Raw genomic sequence first — 27,581 nt, 5'->3', positions numbered from 1 at the left:
TCTTAGACAAACTCTTTTCTCCACTTTAGCCTTAATTTCCTTATCTGTAAAATAATAATAATTCCTATCTTTTAAGGTTGTTGATAAGCATATTATTAACAGGAATAGCTACCATTTATTAGCCAGTTTGCACAAGAGTTTTACATGCTTTACCTCATGTAATCCTCACCGGAATCCAATGCATTGTTTCTTTTTTTATTATTATTATAAAAATGCATGTTCCATAAAGTACCTCATATATTATAAATGGCATTTTATAACCTACTAAATGAGTCTTGTTTACCCAGCAATTCTGACTAGTGATTTTCCTCTCTTTATAGATTTTAAAGATAGGAATAATCTTTGCTTCCCATTCTTTTATTGACACCCTTGACTTGTCACATTTTTCGGTGAAACAGGCTTTTTTTTTCCCCCTGAACCAGGCTTTTGATTAACTTTTATGTTGGGATATACACAATTTTATTATTGTAATAATTAATGAAAATATTTCTAGTCTCCTATTTTCAAATTTTGTCCGAAGTTTAGTCTCCTTATAACCATCATCTTGTAAACTGGCAGAAAGAGAAGCATTTCATGTAATTACAGAGTGGTCAACATAGTTCTAAACTGGCTACAACCATACTTATGGAATGATATCTCCTATATAAATATTTCTTTCTCCATAAACATAATCTTGACTGAGGAAATAAATTTTGATTGGGAAATATAAATTTTGTTTGACTACTATATATTGAAAGGATAAAAATGTAAGATCAAATTTTGTCACTGTATTTTTATTTCTTAGTTGAACCTTAGTTGTAAATTTTTAAAAACCCAGAGTGTTTTTTTTTCTTTTTAAAAATATAATTCCTCACATTATTTTATACTGTTGCTCTACTACAGGTCAAATGTCAGATCTCTCTATACTACCTCCAAGAGAATTCTTAAATCTTTTTATCAGACTGAAATATTTTGTCCCATATTTGCAAGAACTGGGTCAGAAATAGAGGCTTTTAAACTTTATTTTGCTGGGGCTTTGGGTTATAACATGTTGGAATCTATATCTCAGTTTATAGAACAATGAATCTATGCTGAATTATGTTGAAAAGGCAAAATAGATTGCATCACAATCAGGAACAAGAAGGTTAATAGTGCTAACTTTAGGAAGCAGTATAGAGAAATGAAAATGAGCCAAAGCTTTGGGATCAAACATAGGTTCAAATCTCAGATCTGACTTCGGCATTTGAGCAAGTTAACTCTGAGTCTTCATTTCCCCTCTGTAAAAAAGAGGATAATAATGCTACTTCACAGAGTTGAGCATTAAGTGAAATGTTTGCAGGTGCTTAACAGTGCCTACCACAAAATAAGAATTTAGTCCAACTCAGTTTAAAGATTAAATGCAGTTGTTCCCTTTTAGTATATTATCCTGTACACTTTTACTATTTAAAAGTTAGGGTAGTAGGGACTTCCCTGGTGGCACAGTGGATAGGAATCTTCCTGCCAATACAGGGGACACGGGTTTGATCCCTGGTCTGGGAGGATCTCACATGCCGTGGAGCAACTAAACCCGTGCGCCACAACTACTGAGCCCACATGCCACAACTACTGAGCCTGTGCTCTAGAGCCCATGCTCCACAACACGAGAAGCCACCGCAATGAGAAGCCCGCGCACCACAACAAAGAGTAGCTCCCGCTTGCCACAACTAGAGAAAGCCCGTACACAGCAACAAAGACCCAACGCAGCCAAAAATAAATAAAATTAAATATTTTTTTTAAAGGGTGGTAAGATTGAGTGCATTGGTTAGAAACAGTCTATATAGAAATCTTTTAAGAAATAGAAATGTTTAAGGACATTATTAGTCAGATTTATAATTAGAGAGATGTAGTATCCCAGCTCAAGTAAATATGGAAAACAATCTTCTCTTTAGGATTGGAATTGTTGGTCAATATGTGATCAAAAGATTAGGACTTAAATAATTTACTTCTTAAAATTAAATGTGGGTAAAGAACTAGATGTTATTTTGGCACGAACTTATTAGAAAATGGATGGCCTGAATCTGTAATTGCCTAATGTCTTAAAAATTTCATTTATTGATTAAGTATTTTTTGAGCTGCTGCTGCATTCCCTGTCCTCATGGAATTCCATGGGTATTAGACAATTAAAGACATGAAAAATAAATTTCAATACCACTACACACCTATTAGAATGCCCCAAATCCAGATCCTGACAACACCAAATACTGGTGAGGATGTGAAACAACAGAAACTCTCATTCATTGCTGGTGGGAATGAAAAATGGTACAGCCACTTCGGAAGACAGTTTGTTGGTTTCTTATAAAACTAAACATACTCTTACCATTCAATCCAGCAATTGTGGTCCTTGGTATTTACCCAAAGGAGTTGAAAACTTACATCCACCTGAAAACCTACACCCACCCGAAAACCTGTACACAGGTGTTTGAGGCAGCTTTAGTCATAACTGCCAAAACCTGGAAGCAACCAAGATGTCCTCTAGTGGGTGAATGGATAAACTATGGTATAGCCAGACAATGGAATATTATTCAGCACTAAAAAGAAACGGACTATCAAGCCATGAAAATACATGGAAGAAACTAAAATGCGTATTACTGAGTGAAAGAAGCCAATCTGAAAAGGCTACATACTGAGTGATTCCAACTACATGACATTCTAGAAGAGGCAAAAATATGGAGACAATAAAAAGATCACTGGTTGCTGGGCCTTGGGTGGGATGGGATGTATAGGCAGAGCACAGAGGACTTTTTAGGGCGGTGAAAATACTCTGTATACTGTTGAATATGTGTCATTAAACTTTTATCCTCTTGGGGGAGGATATGTATGTGTGGGGACAGAGGTATATGGGAAATCTCTGTACGTTCCTTTCAGTTTTGTTGTAAACCTAAAAGTGCTCTAAGAAAAGTCTTTAAAATACACACAAACACACACACACACACACACACACACACACATATAGCTCAATATGGAACTTTGCAGCAAATGCCAGTCTACTGTAAATTGGTCAATGCTGTCTTTATCTGTTTATCCCTTTATCTATCAATGCTTGACTGATATATTTAAAATTATGTGCTTGGATATTTTTGTTGTTGCTTAGTGTTATGCAATCATGTGAATAGTTTAACCTTATTCTCAGGGAAATTTGACAGTGAACTAAACTTTTTTACTGAAAAAAAACTCACTGTAATTTTTATTGTCAAAAATAGTTAATTTATTTTTATCTGTGGAAAAATACTCTTTAATTTTTCTTTTGGTCTAGCTTCATAAATACATGATGTCAAGTATTTTATGAGTGTTTCTCTAGTAGAGGACACAGATATTTATCAAGGGATAAACTAAAATAAAATAAAAGAGGATTTAAGATAAATTGTCAAGGGAATTGGCATTCTGGCATTGCAAGATAAGTTTAGGTCACACACATTTATTGATCGGGGCAAAGTTTAGTTTTATAATGATTTGAATTCCCAAATCATAATAAATTTAAAATAGCTCTTCAAAACTAAAAATAGGTTAGATATCCAAGCTTTTTCAGGCCAATTTATAAAATATTAAAAGTTCAAAAAGGTTAATGTTTCTTTATCAAAAATCTGGGGTAATTAGGAAAAGTATCTAAATAACTAAATTGTGAATATTATATTATACTTCTTTTTAAAGTCATTTTATTTGTGTAGTCTGTCAGATATCACTTTGACTAATCATAGCTCTTATTCTGCAGGATTATATAAGAAAACTGGTAAATTGGTATTTCTTGGATTGGATAATGCGGGAAAAACAACATTGCTACACATGCTAAAAGATGATAGACTTGGACAACATGTCCCAACGTTACACCCCAGTAAGTATATTCTCCCATACAATATATTACTTGATCAAGTGGTACCAATTCATAGGCCCTAACCAAAAGGTTTTGTTTGTTTTTTTGGTGGATAAATTATGATCAGGTCATTTCACCTGTTCTTAAAATAGTATAGTAAATAATAAGTGACCCAACTCTAGGGAGTATATTTAGATCTTCAAATAATACTCATATCTTCGTATCAGTTAGTATACCATTGTCCAGCTAGAGGAATTAAAAAGTTATTGCCTCAGGGATTATGATATGATATTCAACAACATATTGCTTAGGTTATAAATAGTCACCTTTAGCTTGTTACATAACCTAAATTTCTTTCAAATTTTAGAACTGTACTATTTTAATCATTATTCAATGGACAGATTATAGTCTTATACTTTGCTGGTAGCTCTCAACTTGTTAACCAGTTATTTTTCCAGTCCTAACAACCTGAACTATTTCTAATATAAAGACCATAGAATTATTCCAAAAAACAGGGCATGTATTGATACACTTATAGAAAGGTTTTTGTTTTTTGGTGTTCTTTTTGGCCACACCCCACGGCTTGCAGGGTCTTAGTTCCCCAACCAGGGACTGAACCTGGGCCCACGGCAGTGAAAGCACCGAGTTGTAACCACTGGACGGCCAGGGAATTCCCTAGAAAGTTTTAAAATAATTAAAAAATAATTTACTGTGCTTCCTTTTAGAAAGACTACCTGAAAGACATTAATAATGATTCTATAAATCACTTAATACGTATCATTCTGTATATAAGATTATGTAATAGGTACTGTTTGAGAAAGTAAAGTTAATGTTAAAGTGATAAAATTATTAGAAACAGAAACCTAATCTTAAAATACCTGTGAACTTACTTTTACTGTTGAAAAGACGATGAATCAAGTACACAGAGAGTTTAAAGATAAGTTAATCCATAGATTAATTATGAAATAATGAGTGTTGGCCTTAATAATGAGTATAAAATTGAGAACTGGACTAAAAAGTAGATAATATGATAGTTAATTTAGTTCAGTAAATATACAAAGAACAAAGAAGGAAAATAGAGCAAAACAAATTACCATTTTATCTCTAAAGCTGTTAGTGAGTGAAGTTGGAAAAGGAAGATTTTGTAAAATTGATACTTTTTTTTTATATTAGGAGAGGAAAGTGGGGCTTGACAAATAAGATTCTGATACAAGAACAATACTGTTAAAGAAAAATGATCATGGTGAAATTGAGTATACAAAATTATCTGCAAAAGCAATAGAAATGGAAGAGATTACACAGTGGTCTTATATTAGGTGTAAGTCATTTAAAAAATTTTATGATGTTGCCCTTTTTAATTTATTTAACAAATATTTTTTGAGCACCTGCTCTATGGCAGACATTGTTCTAAGTACTAGGAGTAAAAGCAGTGGCACAAAACAGATGCTATCTCAACCTTCCTGTGGCTCACATTCATTTCAACTAATATTTTTCAATTAATCAAAAAACATGTGTACTCACTTCGGCAGCACATATACTAAAATTGGAATGATACAGAGAAGATTAGCATGGCCCCTGCACAAGAATGACACACAAATTCGTGAAGCATTCCATATTTTTTTTTTTGCATTGCATATTTTTAAGAATGAAACTAAAAATACTCTCTAACATTATATACAAAAATAAACTCAAAATGGGTTAAAGACCTAAATGTAAGGCTGGATACTATAAAACTCTTAGAGGAAAACATAGGCAGAACACTCTGACATAAATCTCAGCAATAACTTTTTTTTAATTAATTAATTTATTTATTTTTGGCTGTGTTGGGTCTTTGTTGCTACGCGCAGGCTTTCTCTAGTTGTGGCGAGTGGGAGCTACTCTTTATTTGCAGTGCATGGGCTTCTCATTGCAGTGGCTTCTCTTGTTGCAGAGCACAGGCTCTAGGGTGTGCAGGCTTCAGTAGTTGTGGCTCACGGGCTCAGTAGCTGTGGCTTGCGGGCTCTAGAGCTCAGACTCAGTAGTTGTGGCTCATGGGCTTAGTTGCTCCGCAGCATGTGGGATCTTCCCGGACCAGGGCTCAAACCCATGTCCCCTGCATTGGCAGGCAGATTCTTAACCACTGCACCACGAGGGAAGTCCCACAATATCTTTTTTGATTCACCTCCTAGAGTAATGAAAATAAAAACAAAAATAAACAAATGGGACCTAATTAAGTGTAAAAGCTTTTGCACAGCAAAGGAAACCATAAACAAAACAAAAAGACAACCCACAGAATGGGAGAAAGTATTTGCAAATGAAGAGACCAACAAGGGATTAATCTCCAGAATATATAAACAGCTCATGCCACTCAATATCATAAAAACAAACAACCCAATCAAAAAATTGGCAGAAGATCTAAATAGACATTTCTCCAAAGAAGACAGACAGATGGTCAAAAAGCCCAAGAAAAGATGTTCAACATTACTAATTATTTGAGAAATGCAAGTCAAAACTACAATGACATATCCACCTCACACTGGTCAGAATAGCCATCATCAAATATCTACAAACAATAAGAGCTGGAGAGGGTCTGGAGAAAAGGGAACCCTCTTGCACTGTTGGTGGGAATGTAAATTGGTACAGCCACTATGGAGGACAGTATGGAGGTTTCTTAAAAAACTAAATATAGAACTACTGTATGATCCAGCAATCCCACTCCTGGGCATATATCCAGAGAAAACCATAATCCAAAAAGATACATGAACCTGAATGTTCACTGCAGCACTATTTACAATAGCCAAGACATGGAAGCAATTTAAATGTCCATCGATAGAGGAATGGATAAAGAAGATGTGGTACATATATACAGTGGAATATTACTTAGCCATAAAAAAGAACAAAATAATGCCATTTGCAGGAGCATGGATGGACCTAGAGATTATCCTACTAAGTGAAGTAAAGTCAGACAAAGACAAATATATGATATCACTTATATGTGGAATCTATCTAATTTTAAAATGATACAAATGAACTTATTTACAAATCAGAAACAGACTCACAGATCTTGCAATCAAACTTATGGTTACCAAAGGGGAAACGTGGGGGGAAGTGATAAATTAGGAGACTGGGATTAACATATACACACTACTATATATAAAATAGATAACTATGGACTTCCCTGGTGGCACAGCGGTTAAGAATCCCCCTGCCAGCTCAATATTAAAAAAACAAGCAACCCAATCAAAAAATGGACAGAAGACCTACATAGACATTTCTCCAAAGAAGACATACAGATGGCCAAGAAGCACATGAAAAGCTGCTCAACATCACTAATTATTAGAGAAATGCAAATCAAAACTACAGTGAGGTATCACCTCACACCAGTTAGAACGGGCATCACCAGAAAATCTACAAACAACAAATGCTGGAGAGGGTGTGGAGAAAAGGGAACCTTCTTGCACTGTTGGTGGGAATGTAAATTGATACAGCCACTATGGAGAACAGTATGGAGGTTCCTTAAAAAACTAAAAATAGAATTAGCATATGACACAGCAGTCCCACTACTGGGCATATACCCAGAGAAAACCATAATTCAAAAAGACACATGCACCCCAATCTTCATTGCAGCACTATTTACAATAGCCAGGTCATGGAAGCAACCTAAATGCCCATCGACAGACGAATGGATAAAGAAGATGTGGTACATAAATACAATGGAATATTACTTAGCCATAAAAAGGAACGAAATTGGGTCATTTGTAGAGGCGTGGATGGATCTAGAGACTGTCATACAGAGTGAAGTAAGTAAGAAAGAGAAAAATAAATATTGTACATTAACGCATATATGTGGAACCTAGAAGAATGGTACAGATGAACCAGTTTGCAGGGCAGATATAAAGACACAGATGTAGAGGACAAACGTATGGATACCAAGGTGGGGAAGTGGCGGCCGGGGGGTGGGGAGGTGTGATGAATTGGGAGATTGGGATTGACATGTATACACTGATGTGTATAAAATGGAAAACGAATAAGAACCTGCTGTATAAAAAAATAAATAAAATAAAATTCAAAAAAAACAAAAAGAATCTGCCTGCCAATGCAGGGGACACAGGTTCGAGCTTTTGTCCGGGAAGATCCCACATGCCGCGTAGCAGCTAAGCCCATGAGCCACAACTACTGAGCCTGTGCTCTAGAGCCTGCAAGCCACAGCTACTGAGCCCGCGTGCCACAATTACTGAAGCCCACGTGCCTAGAGCCTGTGCTCTGCAACAAGAGAAGCCCATGCACCGCAACGAAGAGTAGTCCCCAATCACCGCAACTAAAGAAAGCCCGCGTGCAGCAATGAAGACCCAATGCAGCCAAAAATAAAAATAAATTAATTTTTTAAAAAGAAATTTTAAAAAATAGATAACTAACAGGGAACTCTACTCAATATCCTGTAATAACCTATATGGGAAAAGAATTTGGGGACTTCCCTGGTGGTCCAGTAGCTAAGATGCCTTGCTCCCAACACAGGAGGCCCGGGTTCAATCCCTGTTCAGGGAACTAGATCCCATATGCCTGCCGCAACTAAGAGTTCAAATGCCGCAGTGAAAGATTCCGCATGCCAGAACTAAAGATCCCGCACATGGCAACGAAGGTCACATGTGCCTCAACTAAGACCCAGCTCAACCAAAATAAGTAAATAAATAGGAACTTCCCTAGTGGTCCAGTGGGTAAGATTCCATGTTCCCAGTGCAGGGGGCCCGGGTTCGATCCCTGGTCAGGGAACTAGATCCCACATGCCACAACTAAGAAGTCTGCATACCGCAACAAATGATCCTGCATGCCACAACTAAAGATCCCACATGCGGTAACGAAGATCCCATGTGCTGCAACTAAGACCTGGCACAGCCAAAATAAATTAATAAACAATAAATCTTTTAAATAAATAAATAAATCTTTAAAAAATCTTAAAAAAAAGAATCTGAAAAAGAATGGGTATATATGTATAACTGATTCACTTTGCTGTACACCTGAAACTAACATAACATTGCAAATCAACTATACTCCAATAAAAATTTAAAAAGAAAAAGCATATGTGAAAAAGGTAACATATATCTACCCTATGATCTGGCAGTTCTATTGCTAGGTATTTATCTAGGAGAAATGAAAAACATGTGTTCACCAAAATTCTCATACAAGAATGTTTATTATACCAGTTTTATTTATCTGTAGTAGCCCCAAACTGGAAACAGCTCAGATGTCCTTCAAAAATAGAATGGATAAACAATGGGATTCTACTCAACAAGAAAGAGGAATAAACTGCTGATACATATGACGCATATTATATTGCATGGAAGAGGCTGGTCACAAAATTTATATACTATATGATACCATTTATATAAAATTCTAAAACAGGCAAAACAAACCTGTGGTGATAGAATTCAGATCAGTGCTTGCTTCTGGGAGTGGAGGTGTAGACTGGGAAGGGGCAAGAGGGAACTTGCGGGGATGTTAACAGTATTCTGTATCTTAATCAAATTGGGACTTCTTTTAGAAAGCACGGAGTGTACTGGGGATTGTAACCATAGGGTAGTTTGCCAACCACATCCAAGCATTTTCTTTTCCTTATGGAAAGGATCATGCTTTGAACACAAATTGTATTACTTATTCATTCAGTTGGCAGTCTTCATACAGAATTTTTTAGCAAGATAAACTACTCTGGGGTCTCATAGTTATATTGAATAGTTAACAATTATACTGAACCTTTCATTGTAATTGTAGGGGGTCTTCTGCTTTTGGCCATGAGGGAATAACAGAGTCTGGAATTACCATCCCACTGTAAATGACTAGAAAACTGGACAAAAATATCTATTACAACATAGCACAGGGCTATGATTCCTGAGAGAAGAAAAACAAATGCTTCTCTATTCAAGTTTTATCACAGGAGGTAATTTTCAGATCATGGTGTAGGGAGAGGAAACCCAAACAACCTAGTAGTCTTACTGAGTTGAGGAGACAGAGACCAGAATTTGGGGAGGCTGAGGTGACTAGAATTTGCTGGGCAGATTACCACAGAGGAAGGAGCTCTGCAGAGAAGGAACTCCAGAAATTAAAAAAATATATATATTTATTTAGGCTGCGCCGGGTGTTAGTTGTGGCATGCGAACTCTTAGTTGTGGCATGCATTCGGGATCTAGTTCCCTGACCAGGGATCAAACATGGGCCCCCTGCAGTAGAAGCATGGAGCCTTAACCACTGGACCACCAGGTAAATCCCAGAACTCCAGATATTTTCATGGCTGATTACCAATCTGTGCATACATAGAGTGAAATACACATGGCCAGTCAAAGAATAATTTCTGGAAGAACAGTTATAGTGGAGTTGTTAGCCAAATAATTCCCAGAGCTCACATGGGGCCGGGAATCCAAGTTCGCACCAGCCAAAAAGGAGAGACATTGTTGAATACTCCAAAGGATCATATCTTAGTAATGGGGCTAAAGTAGCTCCAAAGTAAAGGCTACTTAGGTCTGCCCTACAAAACTTAAAAACCGATCTGCAGGGCTGCCCTGGGGGCGCAGTGGTTGGGAGTCCGCCTGTTGATGCAGGGGACACGGGTTCGTGCCCCGGTCCAGGAGGATCCCGCATGCCGCAGGGCAGCTAGGCCCGTGAGCCATGGCCGCTGAGCCTGCGCGTCCGGAGCCTGTGCTCCGCAACGGGAGAGGCCACAACAGTGAGAGGCCCACGTACCACAAAAAAAAAAAAAAAAACTGATCTGCAAGCAATTTAACTGCCTGCCAGAACAAAGTCCAACTTTCTTTTCTTTTTTTTTTTTTCGGCCTGTGGCTTGCAGGATCTTAGTTCCTGACCAGGGTCCCTGCAGTGAGAGCGCTGAGTCCTAACCACTGGACCACCAGGGAATTCCCAAAGTCCAACTTTCTTGAAAAGGATACAACAAAATTCAACATCCAGGGACTTCCCTGGTGGCACAGTGGTTAAGAATCCGCCTGCCAATGCCGGAGACATGGATTCGATCCCTGCTCCGGGAAGATTCCACATGCCGCGGAGCAACTAAGCCCGTGAGTGCACCACAACTACTGAAGCCCATGTGCCTAGAGCCCGTGCTCCGCGACAAGAGAAGCCACCGCAATGAGAAGCCCGCGCACTGCAAGGAAGAGTAGCCCCTGCTCGCCACAACTAGAGAAAGCCTGCGCGCAGCAGGGAGGAACCAGTGCAGCCCAAAATTAATTAATTTTTTTAAAATCCAACATTCAATAAATTATTAGACATGCAAAGAAGCAGGAAAGTATGATCCATAACCAGGAGAAAAATTAATCAGTAAAAACAGATTGTAACAAAGATGATGGCAGAAGTAAAAAAGATGATGGAATTAGCAAATAAGGACATTGAAATAGCTGTTATGAATATGCTTAAGGATTTAAGGGAGGGCTTCCCTGGTGGCGCAGTGGTTGGGAGTCCACCTGCCGATGCAGGGAACACGGGTTCGTGCCCTGGTCCAGGAGGATCCCACATGCCGCAGAGCGGCTGGGCCTGTGAGCCATGGCCCCTGAGCCTGCGCGCCCGGAGCCTGTGCTCCGCGGCGGGAGAGGCCACGGCAGTGAGAGGCCCGCATACCGCAAAAAAAAAAAAAAAAAAAAGGATTTAAGGGGAACATGAACATAATGAGGAGAGAAATGGCAGATATAAGACAGAACCAAATGGGACTTATAGAAAAGAAAAATAAAATATCTGAAATGAAATTTTCACTAGATAGGATTAATAGCAATTTTTTTTGTGGGGTGGAGGGTGTCCCACACTGCACGGCATGTGGAATCTTAGTTCCCCGACCAGGGGTTGAACCCGCACCCCTGCAGTGGAACACAGATCTTAACCACTGGACCACCAGGGAAGTCCCAAGGATTAATAGCAAATTAGTGCCAATACTGCAGAAGGAAAGACCAGTGAACTTAAGTCAATGCAATAGAAACTAAAAGAAACACAGAGAAAAATGACTGAAAAAAAAAATCAACGGAGCCTCAGTAACTTGTGGGACAATATTAAGTAGTCTAGCAAACCCATCATTGAAGTCCCAGAAGGGGAAGGAAGGGAGCAGAAAAAATATTTGAAGAAATGATAGCCAAATTTTTTATTATAATTGTGTTTGTCATTAAAGACTGTCACCTGTGAAATATGACAGCCATGAGAGAATACTGTTATTTCACCTTTATCATTTAAGATGAATTACAGGAAAAATTATTAGGTTGGAGCAGTCACTTGAATTCACAGTAAATAATTGTCAATTTCAGCAGGAGATAGAAGGAAAAATAAGTAAGTGTTGGATTTGTGGTGGGTAGTGAATACTAGAAATGAATATTACCATTTACGTGCATTATATTGGCAATATGAAAGGGAATATAGTAGTTACAACAGAGAATTGCTTTTTGATTTGACCTTATTTGCAATTAAAGTAAATCAAACTTTAAGTGGCAATATATATCAGGAATGGATGTCTAATCTTCATGTTGTTAAAATAGTTTGTATTATTATTTAGCGTCAGAAGAACTAACCATTGCTGGCATGACATTTACAACTTTTGATCTGGGTGGACACGTTCAAGGTGAGATTCTATTGCTTTGTTTTATTTAATAAAAATGTGACCATTATGTTCCAGTGCATGAAACCTCATTCTATTCAAAGAAAGCCAGAGTAGACTTAAAATTTAGGAGTTATTACCCCTAGATAAACGCTTTAAATGCAAAGGATGATTTTCATGGTACTCCAATTTAAGTCTGAATTGCTTTTGGTGGTAAAGCATATGAGTAAAATTTAGCCTCCATTCTTTCCCTGCTCCAGTCCCCCTTTCGCTTACTGTCGTAATCATGTTATGAATATGTCATTGCTCTGTATGAAAAACCTTCAGTGGCTAACTCATTACCTATAAAATAAAGGCCAAACTCACTGCCCTGGCACTCAGGATCTCTATGATCTGATCGCACTTTACTTTTTGAGTCTTTATTTCCCACTATACCCTTTCCCATTCTCTTTACTCCAACCAAACCAAACCATCTTGGTGTTCTCCCACCTCTGTGCTTATGCCATCCCCATCTGCACATAGGTAACCCACCTTCAGGGCCCAGTGTAAGTCCCGCTGCCTCCCCTGAGAAGCCACTCCCAGCTGGGAGTGCTCTCAACTATACTTACGTAGCAATTAGTGCGTTTGTATACATATCTGCAAGTGTGGAACGACTGTCTTATTTCCTCTACTAAACTTAATGGGACTGAAATCCTAGTTATTTTTTAATATCCCCAAAAGGACTTAGCAGTATCCACCACATGGTAATTCATAAATAATGAATATTACAAAGCCTGTGGCTAGTGAAAGCACATTTGAGACATATATCAATTGTTTAAAATATACATAAACTAATTCCTGGAATATAATCATTAGATTTAGAACCTAATGGAGTTTGAGACTTCATTTCTATATTATTTTAAGGTATATTATAAAACTGAAGTCAGAAAATAAAGTTACCTTCCCCTAGGGTACCCCCAAAACTGTTTTCCCCTCTAAAGAGAATGTCATGGCAAAAATTACCCTAATGGTTTCATAAACTTTAATTTCTGTTATGAGTAGAACAGTTTATTATTTTAACTTAACAAGTCTGTACCCGATACTAATTTCCTTCTGTCACTGACTCCAGATTTATCACTGGCAAAAAACTGATAAACTAGGAATGTCAAAAAAATGAATACTGCATATAAGAAATAGTAGTGGTCCCTCCAATGAACTTAATGTGCATCCTTGTCCATTAGTAGCAAATATTAATTCTTCTTCTAACATAGGAAAATTGGGGCAGAGTGAAGTATTTGACTTGCCCACAATCAAGGAAAACCTGTTATTTCTTCTTTGGTCACCTGGAAAGATTTTGGCAATATTGGGTGAAAGACTGACTTGAGTATATAATGAAGTAGCAGCAGCTAAGGGATAATTACACTTGATATCTTGTTGGACTCTTCCCTCAAACTATCTGCTAGGTTTGACCAGCAAATAAAATCTAACTCCTGATTGTTTTTATTAGCTCGAAGAGTGTGGAAAAACTACCTGCCTGCTATCAATGGCATTGTATTTCTGGTGGATTGTGCAGACCATGAAAGGCTGTTAGAATCAAAAGAAGAGCTTGATGTAAGTTAAATAATTAAAACTAAACATAGTTGAATCACTCTGGTAAGCCTGAGGAGATAGGCTGGATATGTAGGTATCAGAGTGTGGCTTTTTTGCAGCCTCTGATGTAACTCCTGACAATTTGTGGAGTTCTGAGATTATTCTACTTAGAATGTAGAGGGAGTAGCTTGGAGTAATTGTAGCTATTGAGGAGGTACTAATGCAGACTTCCTTCCTGAAGGCTTGGGCTCACTCTGTGCAGAGTGTGCCCTTGTAGTATATTTCATGTCTGCTACATTCCTGTAGTGGCTTGATCTGAAGCCCCTGGTCCTCCTAGGATGCTGGTTTCTTCAGGAGTTAGCCAGAACCTGGAAATGGCATAACATGCTATCTTTGTCACCGCTCCCAGGAGTGATCAGGGCCATGTGTAGCCACCACCTCTCCCGTCTCCCAGGTCACATGCTTCATAAAGGGGCTCAGAAGCAGTAGGCAAGGTCAGTGCTAGATCTGGGTCCACAGAGAAAGCAGGTCCATGATTTGATGGAAGGTTGACCTGGCCATGCCTCTGCCTAGAGCAAGCAAACAAGTACTTATTCATGTGGAAAAGTCCAGATAGTCTCTGGTCTTGAAACAGGGTCAGGGAATTCCTGAGTTCCTACTTTGTGCCCGGCACTGTGCATATTACCTCATTTAATTCTCAAATTAACTCCATAAGGTAGGTGGTACTATTGCAAATTCTCTTTGAACTTCAATGAGCCTTATTTGTGTAAGATCTCACAACTCAAAAGCAGCAGAACTAGAAATGAAACCAGGTCTGCATGCTTCAAAGTGTTGGGTCTATTCACAGAGTGAGCATTTACAGAAGGAGACTTAGGGAGGCAGAAGAATTGAGCTTTGGGTTTGTTGAGCTCACTTTAAAATGTAGGGAGAGTTTGCCAAAGAAAGTTAGCCAAACTGACGGGTATGATAGAGAATGAGTCCTTGATGCCCATTTGGTAGCTTGTCACAGTGAACCTTTAGATGGTTTCATATCAACATCTTGTCGTTCATTTTGTTTTGTTTTGTTTTTCAGTCACTAATGACAGATGAAACTGTTGCTAATGTGCCTATACTGATTCTTGGAAATAAGATTGACAGACCTGAAGCCATCAGTGAAGAGAGGTTGCGAGAGATGTTTGGTTTATATGGTCAGACAACAGGAAAGGTAAAAAAAAAAAAAAAAAAAAAAATTTTGACAAGTGTGAATATTTCATTCAGTAGTACAAATATCTTTTTATTTTATTTTTTTTAATCTTCTGAAATAGTGTGTTCCCACACTACCCCTAACAGTAATCATTCTTATTGGTTTAATTGGTACAGTCTGGCTTTTTTTTTTTTTAATTGGGGTATAGTTGACATACAACATTATACTAGTTTCAGGTGTATAACCAGATGTCTTTTTTTTTTTAACCAGATGTCTTTAAATTATTATTGTCCTACCTCATAAGCCCATTATCATATTTTTTTCTTAAAAACTGTCATTTATACATTTGGGTCTTTTTTTAATGTCCTCATTTATTTTCTTTCTACCACTGAATGAAATGAAACCTTTTCTTGGTGATATCAAAAATGTCAAAGCCTACGGGCTTCCCTGGTGGCGCAGTGGTTGAGAGTCCGCCTGCCGATGCAGGGGACACAGGTTCGTGCCCTGGTCCGGGAAGATCCCACATGCCGCAGAGCGGCTGGGCCCGTAAGCCATGGCCGCTGAGCCTGCGCGTCTGGAGCCTGTGCTCCGCAACGGGAGAGGCCACGACAGTGAGAGGCCCACGTACCGCAAAAAAAAAAAAAAAGTCAAAGCCTATGCTTATGAGAAACTAAATGAAAGCTTTCAAAGTTTTATTTGTCATAATTTTTCAGAATTAGCCACTAAATAATATACTTGAATGTTTAAGCATACCAGTAGTGTATTTAGGCCCTCAGTTCAGTGTTTAAGAGTTCACCACAGATAAAAATAAAATGTAAACTTGGCCATAGCAGTGTTGGGGTTTTCTGAACATATGATTTATAATAAGCTTTAAGACACATTATTTTTGCATTCATTTTTACTGGTATTTGTTTTGGGGAAGGACCTTAGTATTAAAAAATCCCAGAGTAGAGAAATATTGCAGCCTATGGAAGGAGACTCTTATGTTAGATATGGTAGACTTTGGTCTATTTTCTGTTTCTTCTTTTTAATAACTGCACACTAATTTTTTTTTTTTTTTTTTGCCATGCTGCATTGCATGTGGGATCCTAGTTCCCCAACTAGGGGTCGAACTGGCGCCCCCCCACATTGGGAGCTCAGAGTCTTACCCACTGGACTGCCAGGGAAGTCCCTGCTCCACATTAATTTTAAGAAATGCCTTGTTTAGTCATAAACCTACTCAGAGAATGTTTGTTTTTAATATAAGTGAAGCCAGTTGTCCCAGGTAACTTGAATTTTTTCTAAGTCACAGATTATTTTCATTCTTGTGTGCCTCACAAGCTCACCTCTGTCCCACTGAGCAGACATCCTGTCCTCCAGTAGAGTGAGAGGAGACGTCCTGTGTGTTTAGGGGAGGGTACTTGGATGCCAAACAGCCGTGGCTTTATCACAGTCACCCTTTGTTCTAAGATGTACGAGCTGCAGTTCTCCTGGGGAGTGGAGCTTTTATTTCATTAAGGGGTCATTCAACATAATGTCTATCTTCTCTTCTAGGGCAGTGTATCTCTGAAAGAACTGAATGCCCGGCCCTTAGAAGTTTTTATGTGTAGTGTGCTCAAAAGACAAGGTTATGGAGAAGGCTTCCGCTGGATGGCTCAGTACATTGATTAACACCAGCCCGCATCGGTTCAGGGTCTCACCATTCAGGCCTACTCAGAGATTTGATCACTCGACATGCATAACTTGAATTCAATAGACTTTTGTTGGTTAGAAAACAGATGTTTTTTAGATTATTAATATCTTATCAACCTAATTTGAGTCAGAATTGAAGACTGATTCAAGTAAGCTGAATATCACAATGTAGCTTTCTAATTCCATAAAAATAATTAGAACTTAGTTTATAATCTGACATTACCCCCAGCACCATTTTTAAAGAGCAACTTTCCAGACTACCTTTGAAGCACTTTTTAACAATATGAAACTACAAATGTAAACCATATTTAAAAGTTCATCATGTTAAACTTTTTATGTACTTTTTTGGAACTAGTTTTTTAATTTTAGATTATGTGTCCACCTATCTTAAGTGAACAGTTAATAATTAGCTTATTGATGACTGCATGATGCCTTACAGTTTTCATTATTTTTTCTTATGCAAACGTCATGCAATAAAGCAAACCCTAATGTTTGGCATCCTTATTGGGCAAATGTTTCGTTTTAATGTGTCTTATCTGGCTAGTATGCTCTGAAATTTTGTATGTTTACTATTATCTATATGAGGGAGTTACTGGGAAAGGAGACTGCTTCAGAATATTTAGAATAATGCTTAAGTTCCTAGAGGCTTTTGCATTTTCCAGGAGACAAGTTGTGTTTGGTTGTACCTTATACCACATTTATCTCTGAATCATGTGTATTTTTATCTGTAACACTACCGTTACCAATGCTGATGGGGTCCATGTCCTAGTCCCTGTGGGATCGGCCTTCTGCAGAAAAGCACATCTTCTGGTACAACCCAAGGTTAATTTTTGGTTTGATAGGCCCATTCCAGTTGTCTCATTCTGAAGTGCTCCATCTTACTGGTTTGGTATTCTGTGCCTCTTCACCAAAAGTAGTGACAGGCACCAGTCTCCCCACATTTAGAGGTACTTCCCAGTCTCTTTATACTTAATGGTACTCTGCAGGGCAAACGACAAGTAGGGTCTTGTGCACAGTCTCATCGTGGAGGCGTGCATCTGAGGAAAAAGAGCCTATTCTCCTTCATTTGTCACTGAGATATTTGGGGATTTTGCTCCTGTCCTACAGCTCTTTTGCATTTTTGGCGTATTTTATTTCTTGGTGGAAAGAAAATGAATCCATGTATTTAATTTTCTTTTTTTTTATTCTCAGCTAGCTCTCACTTTATAGCACAAAAGGCTTTTGTTTTTAGATGCAATTCTTGACATGCGATAGTGTCTGCAAACCTCATTGACAGGCTTTCTAGTAAGATTTTAGTTAGCTTTTTAAAGCATTTTAATTTCCTAAGAAATTGAGTTCTTTTTTTCCATATGTCAGAGATTCCCATACTTCGCTGAAAGACAAGTGCCAAATATTTATTTTTAAAGACTGTCAAGCTTAAGGTTTCCTCTCTTGGTCATAAACCAAGGTTTCATAGTATATTTAACCAATTCCATTGAGAATAGATTGCTCCAGTTCCATCAAGAGTAATTTTAATATCAGAATCAGTGTTTTTCTCTAGCTATTGTCCAAATCAGAGTTACTGTAGTCCTTTCTGTCATCAATAATGTAATATATGAAGCAAATAAGGATTGAAGGATATGCCTGGAAGGAATTACCAGTTGGCTAAACCAACAAGGTCATTTCACCATGACATTTGGTTTTAGGAATTCACCTATTCTATTTCACTTTCAGCTTCCTTCTAAATGAAAATAAAAAGCTTTCTCCCTGCCTAGAAACATCAGTAGCACCATGGGAAAAGTAGCAAATGACATTTCAGCCTTTGGTTTATTCTGCCAGATATGTTTAAAGTACTCATTTTTAACGTCTTGACCAGACAGAACTAAGCCTTATTAAAAGTAATTGCCTCTTGTTGATGGTATCTTTTCAGTATTTACAGGGACATGCCTTTCTTCAAGTATTTCCTAGTATCTATTGTGATAATTGAGAAGTTAATTATTTGTGTTATAAATTGGTATAAAGGAAAAAGCTTAGTGGTTTCTCTAGAGGGGATTTGCTTTCTGGTACAAAATATATTGTTCCAGAGCTCTCATTCTAGGTCTGTCACTGGGATCAAAGGAACAAAGTCACTTTGTGGACCACACTAAACTGTGGATATTTTCCCAATGATGTAAGAGTCTTATGGCCTGAACCTCTGGAAATGAAGCTGCACTTTCCTGCCAGCTCCAGGGAGATGGGCCTCAGAGTTCCCCAGCCATTGGGCATACCATCTAGTTCTGAGAGCTCCTCAGAGCATATACACTAAGTCACTGCTTCCTTCAGGAGAAGCAAGTTAAGAGAATGCCAAGAAGCAGTAAAAGCACGTGGGGAAAACATATACTCTGTATGTGCCTGTGCAATTGTGCACATTTGCGGAGTAGTTTTTGGGTAAATGGTAGTATTGGGGACATAGGTTAATTTTGTTCCTCCCACTGTAGAGTGTGAAAATGTAATTAACACTGTTGTATACAAGTTAAGATTGGATTCCATATAAATCAGGAAGTGTTCAAAAGATGTTTTAAAATCTTAAGTCCAAAACTAAAAATAGAGGGTCTCAGCTGGCTTTTGTATTTTTAAAGAAGAGCTTCTCAACCTCAACACCTGTTTCAATGACTGCTGTTAATTATACTTTTGTGTAACTGTTTAAATTGATGGATTCCAGTTTATCTTGGTGAATTTTTAGATTGAAGATTATAGCATTTTTAAAAATTGGGGCACAGATATTTCCTAAAGCATATGAAAAAATATTCTTCACCATTGGCTTAGTTGACCCAGTATCTCTGAGTGCCAAAGAAGTATGAATTCAGATACTGCCTGCATAGATCTAAATTTTAGTTTTGTGTGCCTGTGTACATACACAAATTTACTGTGGTTTACAATGTATACACAGAACATTTCTTTTCTTTAGTTTTCAACTGGCTCACACTTCTGTGTAGCGCTTTCCAGCATGTAAGTCACTTGTAAATCATTAAAATAGAGTAATATTTGATAATAGTGTTTCTTGCCTTCTGCAAAATGATTTAATTAACCCAGCATTTTCACAAGTTCCATCATTAAAAACAGAATACCTCTAGTTGACATGATTTGAGAGTTTCAGGAGACAGGTTTACATTTTCTGAAACTCTACTTGGTATGTGGCTCAACGTAGCATTTCAGTCTTAGTCACTTACAGGACTGAAGTTTGCAAGACTTCTATTGCCAAATAAATTTTGACCCAGAGTACACTGAAAATAGCTAATATAAAAGGAAGTCTCTCAGAAAATCTTGTGTTGATTTTATTTAGAGTATATGGTTTGGATTTTTTTTTTTCTGGCCGTGCCATGCAGCAGGCGGGATCTTAGTTCCCCGACCAGGGATCGCCGTGTCCCCTGCATTGGAATCGTGGAGACTGCCAGGGAAGTCCCTGTTTGAATCATTTTAAACGTATGTAAAAGTTGGTGAAGCTTCAAAAAGTCTCCAAGAGAGCATGAAAAAAGTAGAGATTAGCAAATATAAACTTCTGGATGCAAAATTAATAGGGAATTAAAGATTTTCTATAAACATTAAAATTTTTTTTGTAATGAATAGTTGAGAGTTCAGAAAACAGTATATCTTCAATTAAGGACTAAATTCTCAAAGCTCCATATTTATGTTTCTGGTCATTTCCATCATTGTCCTTTTGAAATGCAAATTAGTGCTTTTTAACCAAAAAAAAAAAAAGAAAAAGAGGAAGAAGAAAAGAAAGAGAACAAGCTCTTAAAAATATAGGGACTGTGCCTCTGTAAAGTGATTGGAATTTTGTTAAAACCATGTTTCTACTCTTCAACCCTGGAACCATTACCCCTCACATACCGCAGCCCACACCTGGATAAAAAGATCCCTGAGTATAAACGGAGTCTACAGAGTCTGTTGAAGATGCAATTTTGAACTAATTTTTGTCCTCATAATTTGGAACATTAAGTAGCTAATATATTTAGTACCTCTGATTGATTGTTCTGGGCTTTGACCACACTTTTTTTTTTTTTTTGTGGTACGCGGGCCTCTCACTGTTGTGGCCTCTCCCGCTGCGGAGCACAGGCTCCGGAGGCACAGGCTCAGCGGCCATGGCTCACGGGCCCAGCCGCTCTGCGGCACGTGGGATCTTCCCGGACCGGGGCACGAACCCGTGTCCCCCGCCTCGGCAGGCAGACTCTCAACCGCTGCGCCACCAGGGAAGCCCTGACCACACTTTTAAACAGAGTCCAAAGTAATCACAGTAAAGCAAATTTATCCAAAGTAAACTTTGTTTCAGGAGTGCCCCCACCCCAACAGATTTTAGGACAGAAATGGGAAAGGCTTTTGAGTGATTTCATGCAGAATTATTTTCTGTGGAAAAGCCACACTGGAGTGGATGAATTCTTCAGCATGTATTTTAAATGAAGCGGGGGAATTAGATTTAATTTTAGTTTTAAATATTTGAGGGTCGAGGGAGGTGACAGTTCTACAGTTTTTGACATACAAGCTGTCCTTGAAATTGTTTTCATTATCAAGTATGAAGATTCACATCAGAATGGCCAACTTCACATGGGTTTCTGGATTCCCTGGTGCTGCTCCTAACCTGAACTCATAATCAGTTGCCATACTGAGGCAAGAGCACTCAGGGTGAATGTAGTCACATAACTTTAAAAGTGATCAAAGTGTTTTCCGTGGTGAGGCCTTCAGTATTTGACTGAATGCAGAGTATGTTGAAGTGGTAAGTCGGTGATAAGTTTTTCATCACTAACCTTGTTTGCACTTTTGTACACCACTGCTTGCACTAGCATCTTAGTGTGAATTTTAACAATTGTTTTACAGTGTATACAGATTGTTAAGCATTAATTTATATAAAGATGTTTGTTTACCTTTATATATTTTACAAAGAACAGCTATAATAGTTGGTTAAATGTCCTTGAATTGTGTTTGTGTGTTATTTTGATTATGTTCTATTGTCTTTTCACCCCCTATGAATTTGAGTGTCAGGAATAGAAAAATAAAATGATTACCTGGTCTTTGAAACACTCTGGTGTCAAGTCCCATTTTTACCATCCAATTGTAATTTTCATTGTGCTTATTAGAAATTTCTTGGACTTCGAAATTATTAAGATTATAGAACGTACCCTTTGTGCACGGATTCCAAGGAACCTTTGCTTAAATTAAGTACCGAGGCCTAATTTGCCTTGTAAGACTGAAAACAACTCATGGGCACACTGTAGTAGGACTTACACAATGCCAAGTCCATTGAAATGTGAAAAATAAGGCAGCTGGTTGGTTTTATCTACATCAAGGTTCTCTAGCTTTAGTATGCATCAGAATCTCCTGTGTGTGTGTCCGGGGGTGGGGGGGGGCGGGGGGAGCTGGCTTTAAAACACACAAGAAAAAGAATCCCACCAAATATTGTGCCAAAGTGTGTGGATTTTCATTTAGGAAAAACAGTAATATAACACTAAATACTAGCAACACTAAATGGTCATTGGCCAATCAGGGAAGGAAAAAATGTATCTTTTTTTTTCCCCCTGAGAATTCATTTATTAGTAAATCCTATGTCAGTGTAACCTGTAGTCGGTGGTTCTCAACCTTGGCTGCAATCCAGAATCACCCAAAGCCCAGGCTGCCCTCAGGATGCAGACTTTTTTCAACTCCTCAGGTGACTCGAATGAAAAATTTTATCATTTTGTTAAGGGTTATCAAGCTACTTTTGAGACTTAAACCCAAATATAAAACCTTTCTACAGCCATCCCTTTAACCTTCCCACTAACAGTGTGCAGGACATCAAGCTTTATGCTAACTCTTAACATAAGCAATCATGATTCTATTACAGTTGGGTCCATCAAATAGAGATTTAGTATGGACTCAAGTTATTTGTTGAACTGAAACTAATAGGTAGGTAGTGAATGCACTGAAGGGATAAATGCTAAGAAAATAAAGTCCAGTTTATTTAGCTCATTTTCTTGAATTTAGCTATATCCCACTAGACTATCTGATATTTGTTCTAAAGCTACAAGTAATGCAATGTCATAGCCCCCAAAAGAGTGTGAAAAACACCTTTTTGGGAATTGAGGAACTAGGAAACTGTAAAAGAAGCCCTTTGGGTGGTGGCCACCATCCTCCTAATTGAAAGGTGAGAACAACAGCTTAGAAACCTGATGATTAACAAAGGTCCTAGAACAGGCCCTGTTTCTGCTGCGTCCCTTATAAAGGGTTCAACTGGGGATTCAGTTAATTGACAAAGGTCAGAGCCTGTGTTTACAAAGCCTCTTAACTCAATTTATTTAAAATCAGACACCAAGACAATAATTTTCTGGCCATTATTCAGTAAACAAAGGAAGCCTCACTTTGGAATGTGGATTTTGATTGGGGGCACTATGGTGAACCATTTAACATGTTTATTAAAGTCACTATGACTTCAGTGATGGCACTATGCCACTACGAACACGCTGGTAATGTTGCAAAAAGAAGACTGAAGCGCTTTCTTACCTGATTGTATTGAAAGGGCCTGGGTTAATGGGTAACAGTCCTCCAGTCAGAATCTTCACAGGTGTCACCTTTCATGGCTGGTAAAATAAACAAAGGGAAGAAATAATTGGAGGTGAGGTACAGGGGGACAGAGAAACACCTGGGGGTCAAAAATGGAGATTTTGGTTTACTACTTTCTTGAGCTGAAAGGAACTGAATGTGACCCTCATCAGTGGAATTGTAGTCTCATTTCATCCGGGATTAGCAAAATCTCAGAAACTAGAGATTATACACATTACCGAGTTACAGCACCGTTTTTACGGTTTTCTCCTGGCCCTTGGGTTTGGGTTGAGCTCTCTAGATCCACCTCTTGGTTGGGAAGCCACGCCAGATTGATTGCAGTCTGGAGAAACGCATGTTGACGTTCCTCCATTCTAGGGACTTCACTTTCGAGACCTGAATGGCCAAGAGCCCCTCTCTGGGTAAGGGGCAGAACAGGAGAGTTCCAGCCCTGTTCTGGGCCCCAGAGCTCATTTACAACTAGGGGCTCTACTGCATGGGGACACAGCTCTGACAGCTCCGGAAGGAAACCACGCGACGCTGCTTTCTTTCCCGACTGCAGCAGATGGCAGTGGCACAAAGATATTTAGAGAACAGTCTGGGTCTTTTTCCACCTCAGCTTCTATTTGGGGCCAGGTTCAGAATCCACAGGCCTCTGGCAGTCGGGTGGCATGGGGACCCCTCTCGGATTCTCTGGGGCCTCAATTTGCCTTGCGTCTTTGGAGAAGCAGTGCCTGACCCTTCTGATTACCTGGTATGTGGGCAGCCTTTGCCCACCACTCCACGCGCAGGGCTGGGCTGGGCAAAGTAGGAGGCGGGGTCCCTGCTCACCAGGTTCTTTCTTTTTTTCTCTCTCGCATATACAAAACCTTACGTGTGGAAAACCGTTATCACCAGGGACTTTGCACGTATTGTGCTGGTATTGGATTCAGGTTGGGACATTTGGCCTTACTTTCTGTCTGCCCTTCCACCAGCCAGTCAGCAGGAATTTCCTCAACACCTGCCTGCTGGGGACTAGCATGGAATGATGAAAAAGGGGCAGAGATCTACCCAAGGCACCATGGAAGGCAAAAGGGAAAGGCCCCCAAACCTCATCGAGGTTTCTAGAAAAGGGGCACCAGAGCTGAATCTTGAAGGTGTATAAACTGGTTGGTGGAGAAGGGGTGAGAGAACAGTGCGAGCAGACAGCACGGCGATGACAGAGGCACGGCAGAAAAGGGCACGCTGTGATTTGGGGCCGGTAGAGCCCAGAGCCTGAAGAGGTGCTGCGTGGAGAGCATCTTAGATGGAAATGTCAGTGGAGGGAAAGATGAGAACATGAGGCCTGAACTGAGAAGGAGGCAGAAGAGCAGGGCTGATGCCTCTCATCTTTCAACCTGCTTCTCACCTGTCATGATAAGTAGGCTACTTCTAACACTGATTCCGAAACCAACATTTTATGACGTATGACCATGTTTTCCAGCCCAAGGCAGGAGCCGGGGATCCACCAGGGGAGTCTGCTCATGGGGCCATCAGATCAGGATACACTATTTGAAGCTGAGAACATCTGGACAGACCTGTATCCCCAAAATGCCACACTGAGCATGTGCACCAGAATGTGTGGCGCTGACAACGGGGAAGACACATGTTTGAGGTCAAAGTAAAACACGAGCTGGAGCTGTTGACACAGCTACACAACCTACAAGACATCGGGCTGAGGGAGTGGGGCTCCCTGAGGGTACTGCTGGGAATGGGGAGCTGAGACCACATCTGTCCCTCTCTGACCCCCCTCTCCATGCACCTCTTACCTGGGACTGGCTTTGCCTGCACAGTGTGGGGATCTGGTGGTTCCATCCATCGAGCAGGAGAAGCGTAATAGAAGTAGATGAGGGGAGTACCCTGCCTTCTAATACCCTAGAAAAGTCCTGAACTTGAAAAGTCAGGTGGGCAGGGTGTCCTAACTCATCACACAGCCCAAGGGCTGCCCAGCAACACTGGACTGGACTTGACCTCTGTGGCTCCCGGGCTCAGAACCACCTGTGAATAGAAACATCGTTTCAGAGTGACAATTACAGTTGAATTTAAGGAAGACATTTTTTAATTTAATACAGATGGCTTAGCAGTGGGTTGCTTATAAAGTGACAGGCTCTCTGTCACTAGAATTCAGAGGCTGTCCTAGAGAAGGTGGTGGAGAAGACGTGCTTTCACGCCCCCCACCCCGCTAAACACTGAGGTCCTATCACCCAGATGCGGCTCCTCAGATGAGGGCCAGGTAGGACCCAGGACTTACGGTGCACGTTGGTACTGGTCCCATACACTTTCTTGACCAGAAGGATGTGCTCCTGGAGGGCAGAGGGGTCCCTAAGATTTAAGCATCCCCTCTGGTTCCTGACGTCCCTACAGGGCACACTGCTCCCTTTGCCGTGGACCCATTTAGGAGTCTTACGTTGGACGAGGCAGCTATCAGGCCCGTCCACGGCAGCTCCTTCCCAAGCCTCCTAGGCTTCCTTCTGTAAGCTGATGAGCGTGAATATTACAGCTGGCGTGTGGGAAACAAAGTTTTGTATACCAAGCACCTGTCGCCAGAACCAGGCAATCACCCAGCGTCCCAAGATAGCAGTTCAGAATATCCACAGGTGATGGTTTATTTTGCTGAGTCACTTTTCTTACTTGGCTTCTGCAAACCCTGGTGCTCTTTTGAGTTTCGTGTTGCTCCCAACATTCAGTCCCCAGCAATGGAACGTTCCTTCTTTGCAAAAGAGGGTGAGGGTGCCGGACAGGAGGAATTCGGCTACCTCGGGCCTCCTCGGTTACAAGGTTTCAGGACGGCCACCAAGGAACCGGGAATGCTGGGAAGGTGGGTGTTTCTCAGGCATAGGCAGCTGACTGGCACAGGCATCACGTGAGTGGCTTCCCTGATGAACACCAGGTGCTTACAACCCGCCCTTAGCCGGCCCCGCCCAGGCCGCACGTGGCCAGTCCCTGCCCTGCCCCCAGACCACAGGTGTCCTGCTTGGGCGTAGGAAGACCCGTGAGAGCTTGTAAACAGCGGGGCTTCGCCCCTAGGATTCCGGGACTCAGTAAACAAATCCCTCTGGCCTCCTGGCCTCTGGTCAGTCTGCCAGCGTTAGAGCGCCCTCTGCCTAAACCGCTGTTCCCCCTCCCCTCACCCAGTCAGTGGTTCCTCATTCTGTTCCCTTCACATCCATGCCCACTTTGTGACTCTCAGCCACCCGGCATGGTGGGCCCAGTAGGAACTCTCATCCTCATTTGACAGGTGAGGAAACTGAGGCCCAGAAAGGGCCAAAACACAGTCCCTAATTCTCCATTACCATAAGGCCCACAGGAATCCATTTCTAGTTACTTTCTCCTTTGTGGTGTGTTCATGGATGAATTCTCTGGACCTGAACGGCCACAGTTGGCTAATGTTAACTGAGGATGGAGGGAGAATAAGGGGGAATTGCCCACTGAACCCAAACCCCTAGACCTGGACAAGCCCACCCTACAATTGCTGTCACCCAAATCACAGAGCCCCCCCCCAGCCCTGCCAGCGAGGCCTCGGCCCCATACCCAAGCCTGGAGGATGGACACCTCACCTTCCTTCCAGTGCCTGCAGGCCCTGCTCAGTGCTTAACCCTGTCACCGTCCCAACCGGACCTTGTGTCTCACCTCGTGATCACATCTACGGCTAATGCTATGCTCCTACCGACCCCTCACCTGGTGACAGATGAATCGGGGCCCATGATGGCATTCTGACTGTGTGAAAGCCTGCAGCGTCTTCCTGCTCTTGCTCTGTCCAAGTTCAGTCTGGAGGCTCATGTAGCCCCTCTGCCAGCCAGCCCCACCTCACCTAGCTGGCCTTAAGGTAAAATGAAGGGCCCCGGCAGACTCTGACCTGATCCTCACTGACCACATCCTCTGACCATGGACCCTCCTCCCAGGACCTAGAGAAAGCAGTATCCCCAACCTCTTCTCCCATTTTACAGATGGGAAAACTGAGGTACATCAAGTCAACGGCAGAGAGAAGAGTAGAACCCTGGTTTCCTCAGCCTGGGTCAGACATATTTTCCTACAGTGCTGTGCAAAAAACTGTGAGGGTTGGGTAAAAAGAAGACTTTAGTTTGAGTTGGGGGGCCCAGGGGAGTCATGGGTGCTCTAGGAAAGGCAGAGAGGCCCAATGTGAACTCTTTTCGTTTTTAATTTTTAAAATTAAACTTTTTTTAATTAACAAAATTTTTTTGGCCGCACTGCACAGCTTGCGAGATCATAGT

At 40.3% G+C, this 27,581-nt stretch overlaps 1 protein-coding gene, 1 long non-coding RNA gene and 1 other non-coding gene across 4 annotated transcripts in view; 2 read left to right on the top strand and 1 right to left on the bottom strand.

Annotated features, from left to right (window-relative positions):
- Positions 1 to 20,552, top strand: part of SAR1B (secretion associated Ras related GTPase 1B) — a 31,283-nt gene extending 10,731 nt beyond the window's left edge. For both annotated transcript variants that reach the window (XM_067731783.1, XM_067731782.1), the window contains 5 exons: positions 3,728 to 3,847; positions 12,339 to 12,404; positions 13,867 to 13,970; positions 15,022 to 15,153; positions 16,666 to 20,552. In XM_067731783.1, coding sequence (XP_067587884.1) covers positions 3,728 to 3,847; positions 12,339 to 12,404; positions 13,867 to 13,970; positions 15,022 to 15,153; positions 16,666 to 16,782 — 539 coding nt within the window. In that variant the 3' untranslated portion in view covers positions 16,783 to 20,552. The remainder of the gene's footprint in view (positions 1 to 3,727; positions 3,848 to 12,338; positions 12,405 to 13,866; positions 13,971 to 15,021; positions 15,154 to 16,665) is intronic.
- On the top strand, positions 5,340 to 5,446 carry LOC137222921 (U6 spliceosomal RNA). Its single transcript, XR_010942686.1, has one exon. It is a non-coding gene; the product is annotated as a U6 spliceosomal RNA (small nuclear RNA).
- Positions 5,595 to 26,181, bottom strand: LOC137221681 (uncharacterized). The gene is made up of 4 exons (XR_010942111.1): positions 25,981 to 26,181; positions 25,119 to 25,347; positions 23,293 to 23,369; positions 5,595 to 5,990 (listed from the first exon to the last, which is right to left on the bottom strand). It is a non-coding gene; the product is annotated as an uncharacterized lncRNA (long non-coding RNA).
- Positions 26,182 to 27,581: the final 1,400 nt, after the last annotated feature.

Source organism: Pseudorca crassidens, chromosome 3 (assembly GCF_039906515.1).
Source record: "Pseudorca crassidens isolate mPseCra1 chromosome 3, mPseCra1.hap1, whole genome shotgun sequence".
Lineage (NCBI taxonomy): Eukaryota > Metazoa > Chordata > Mammalia > Artiodactyla > Delphinidae > Pseudorca > Pseudorca crassidens.
This window is presented reverse-complemented; position numbering and strand designations above follow the sequence as displayed.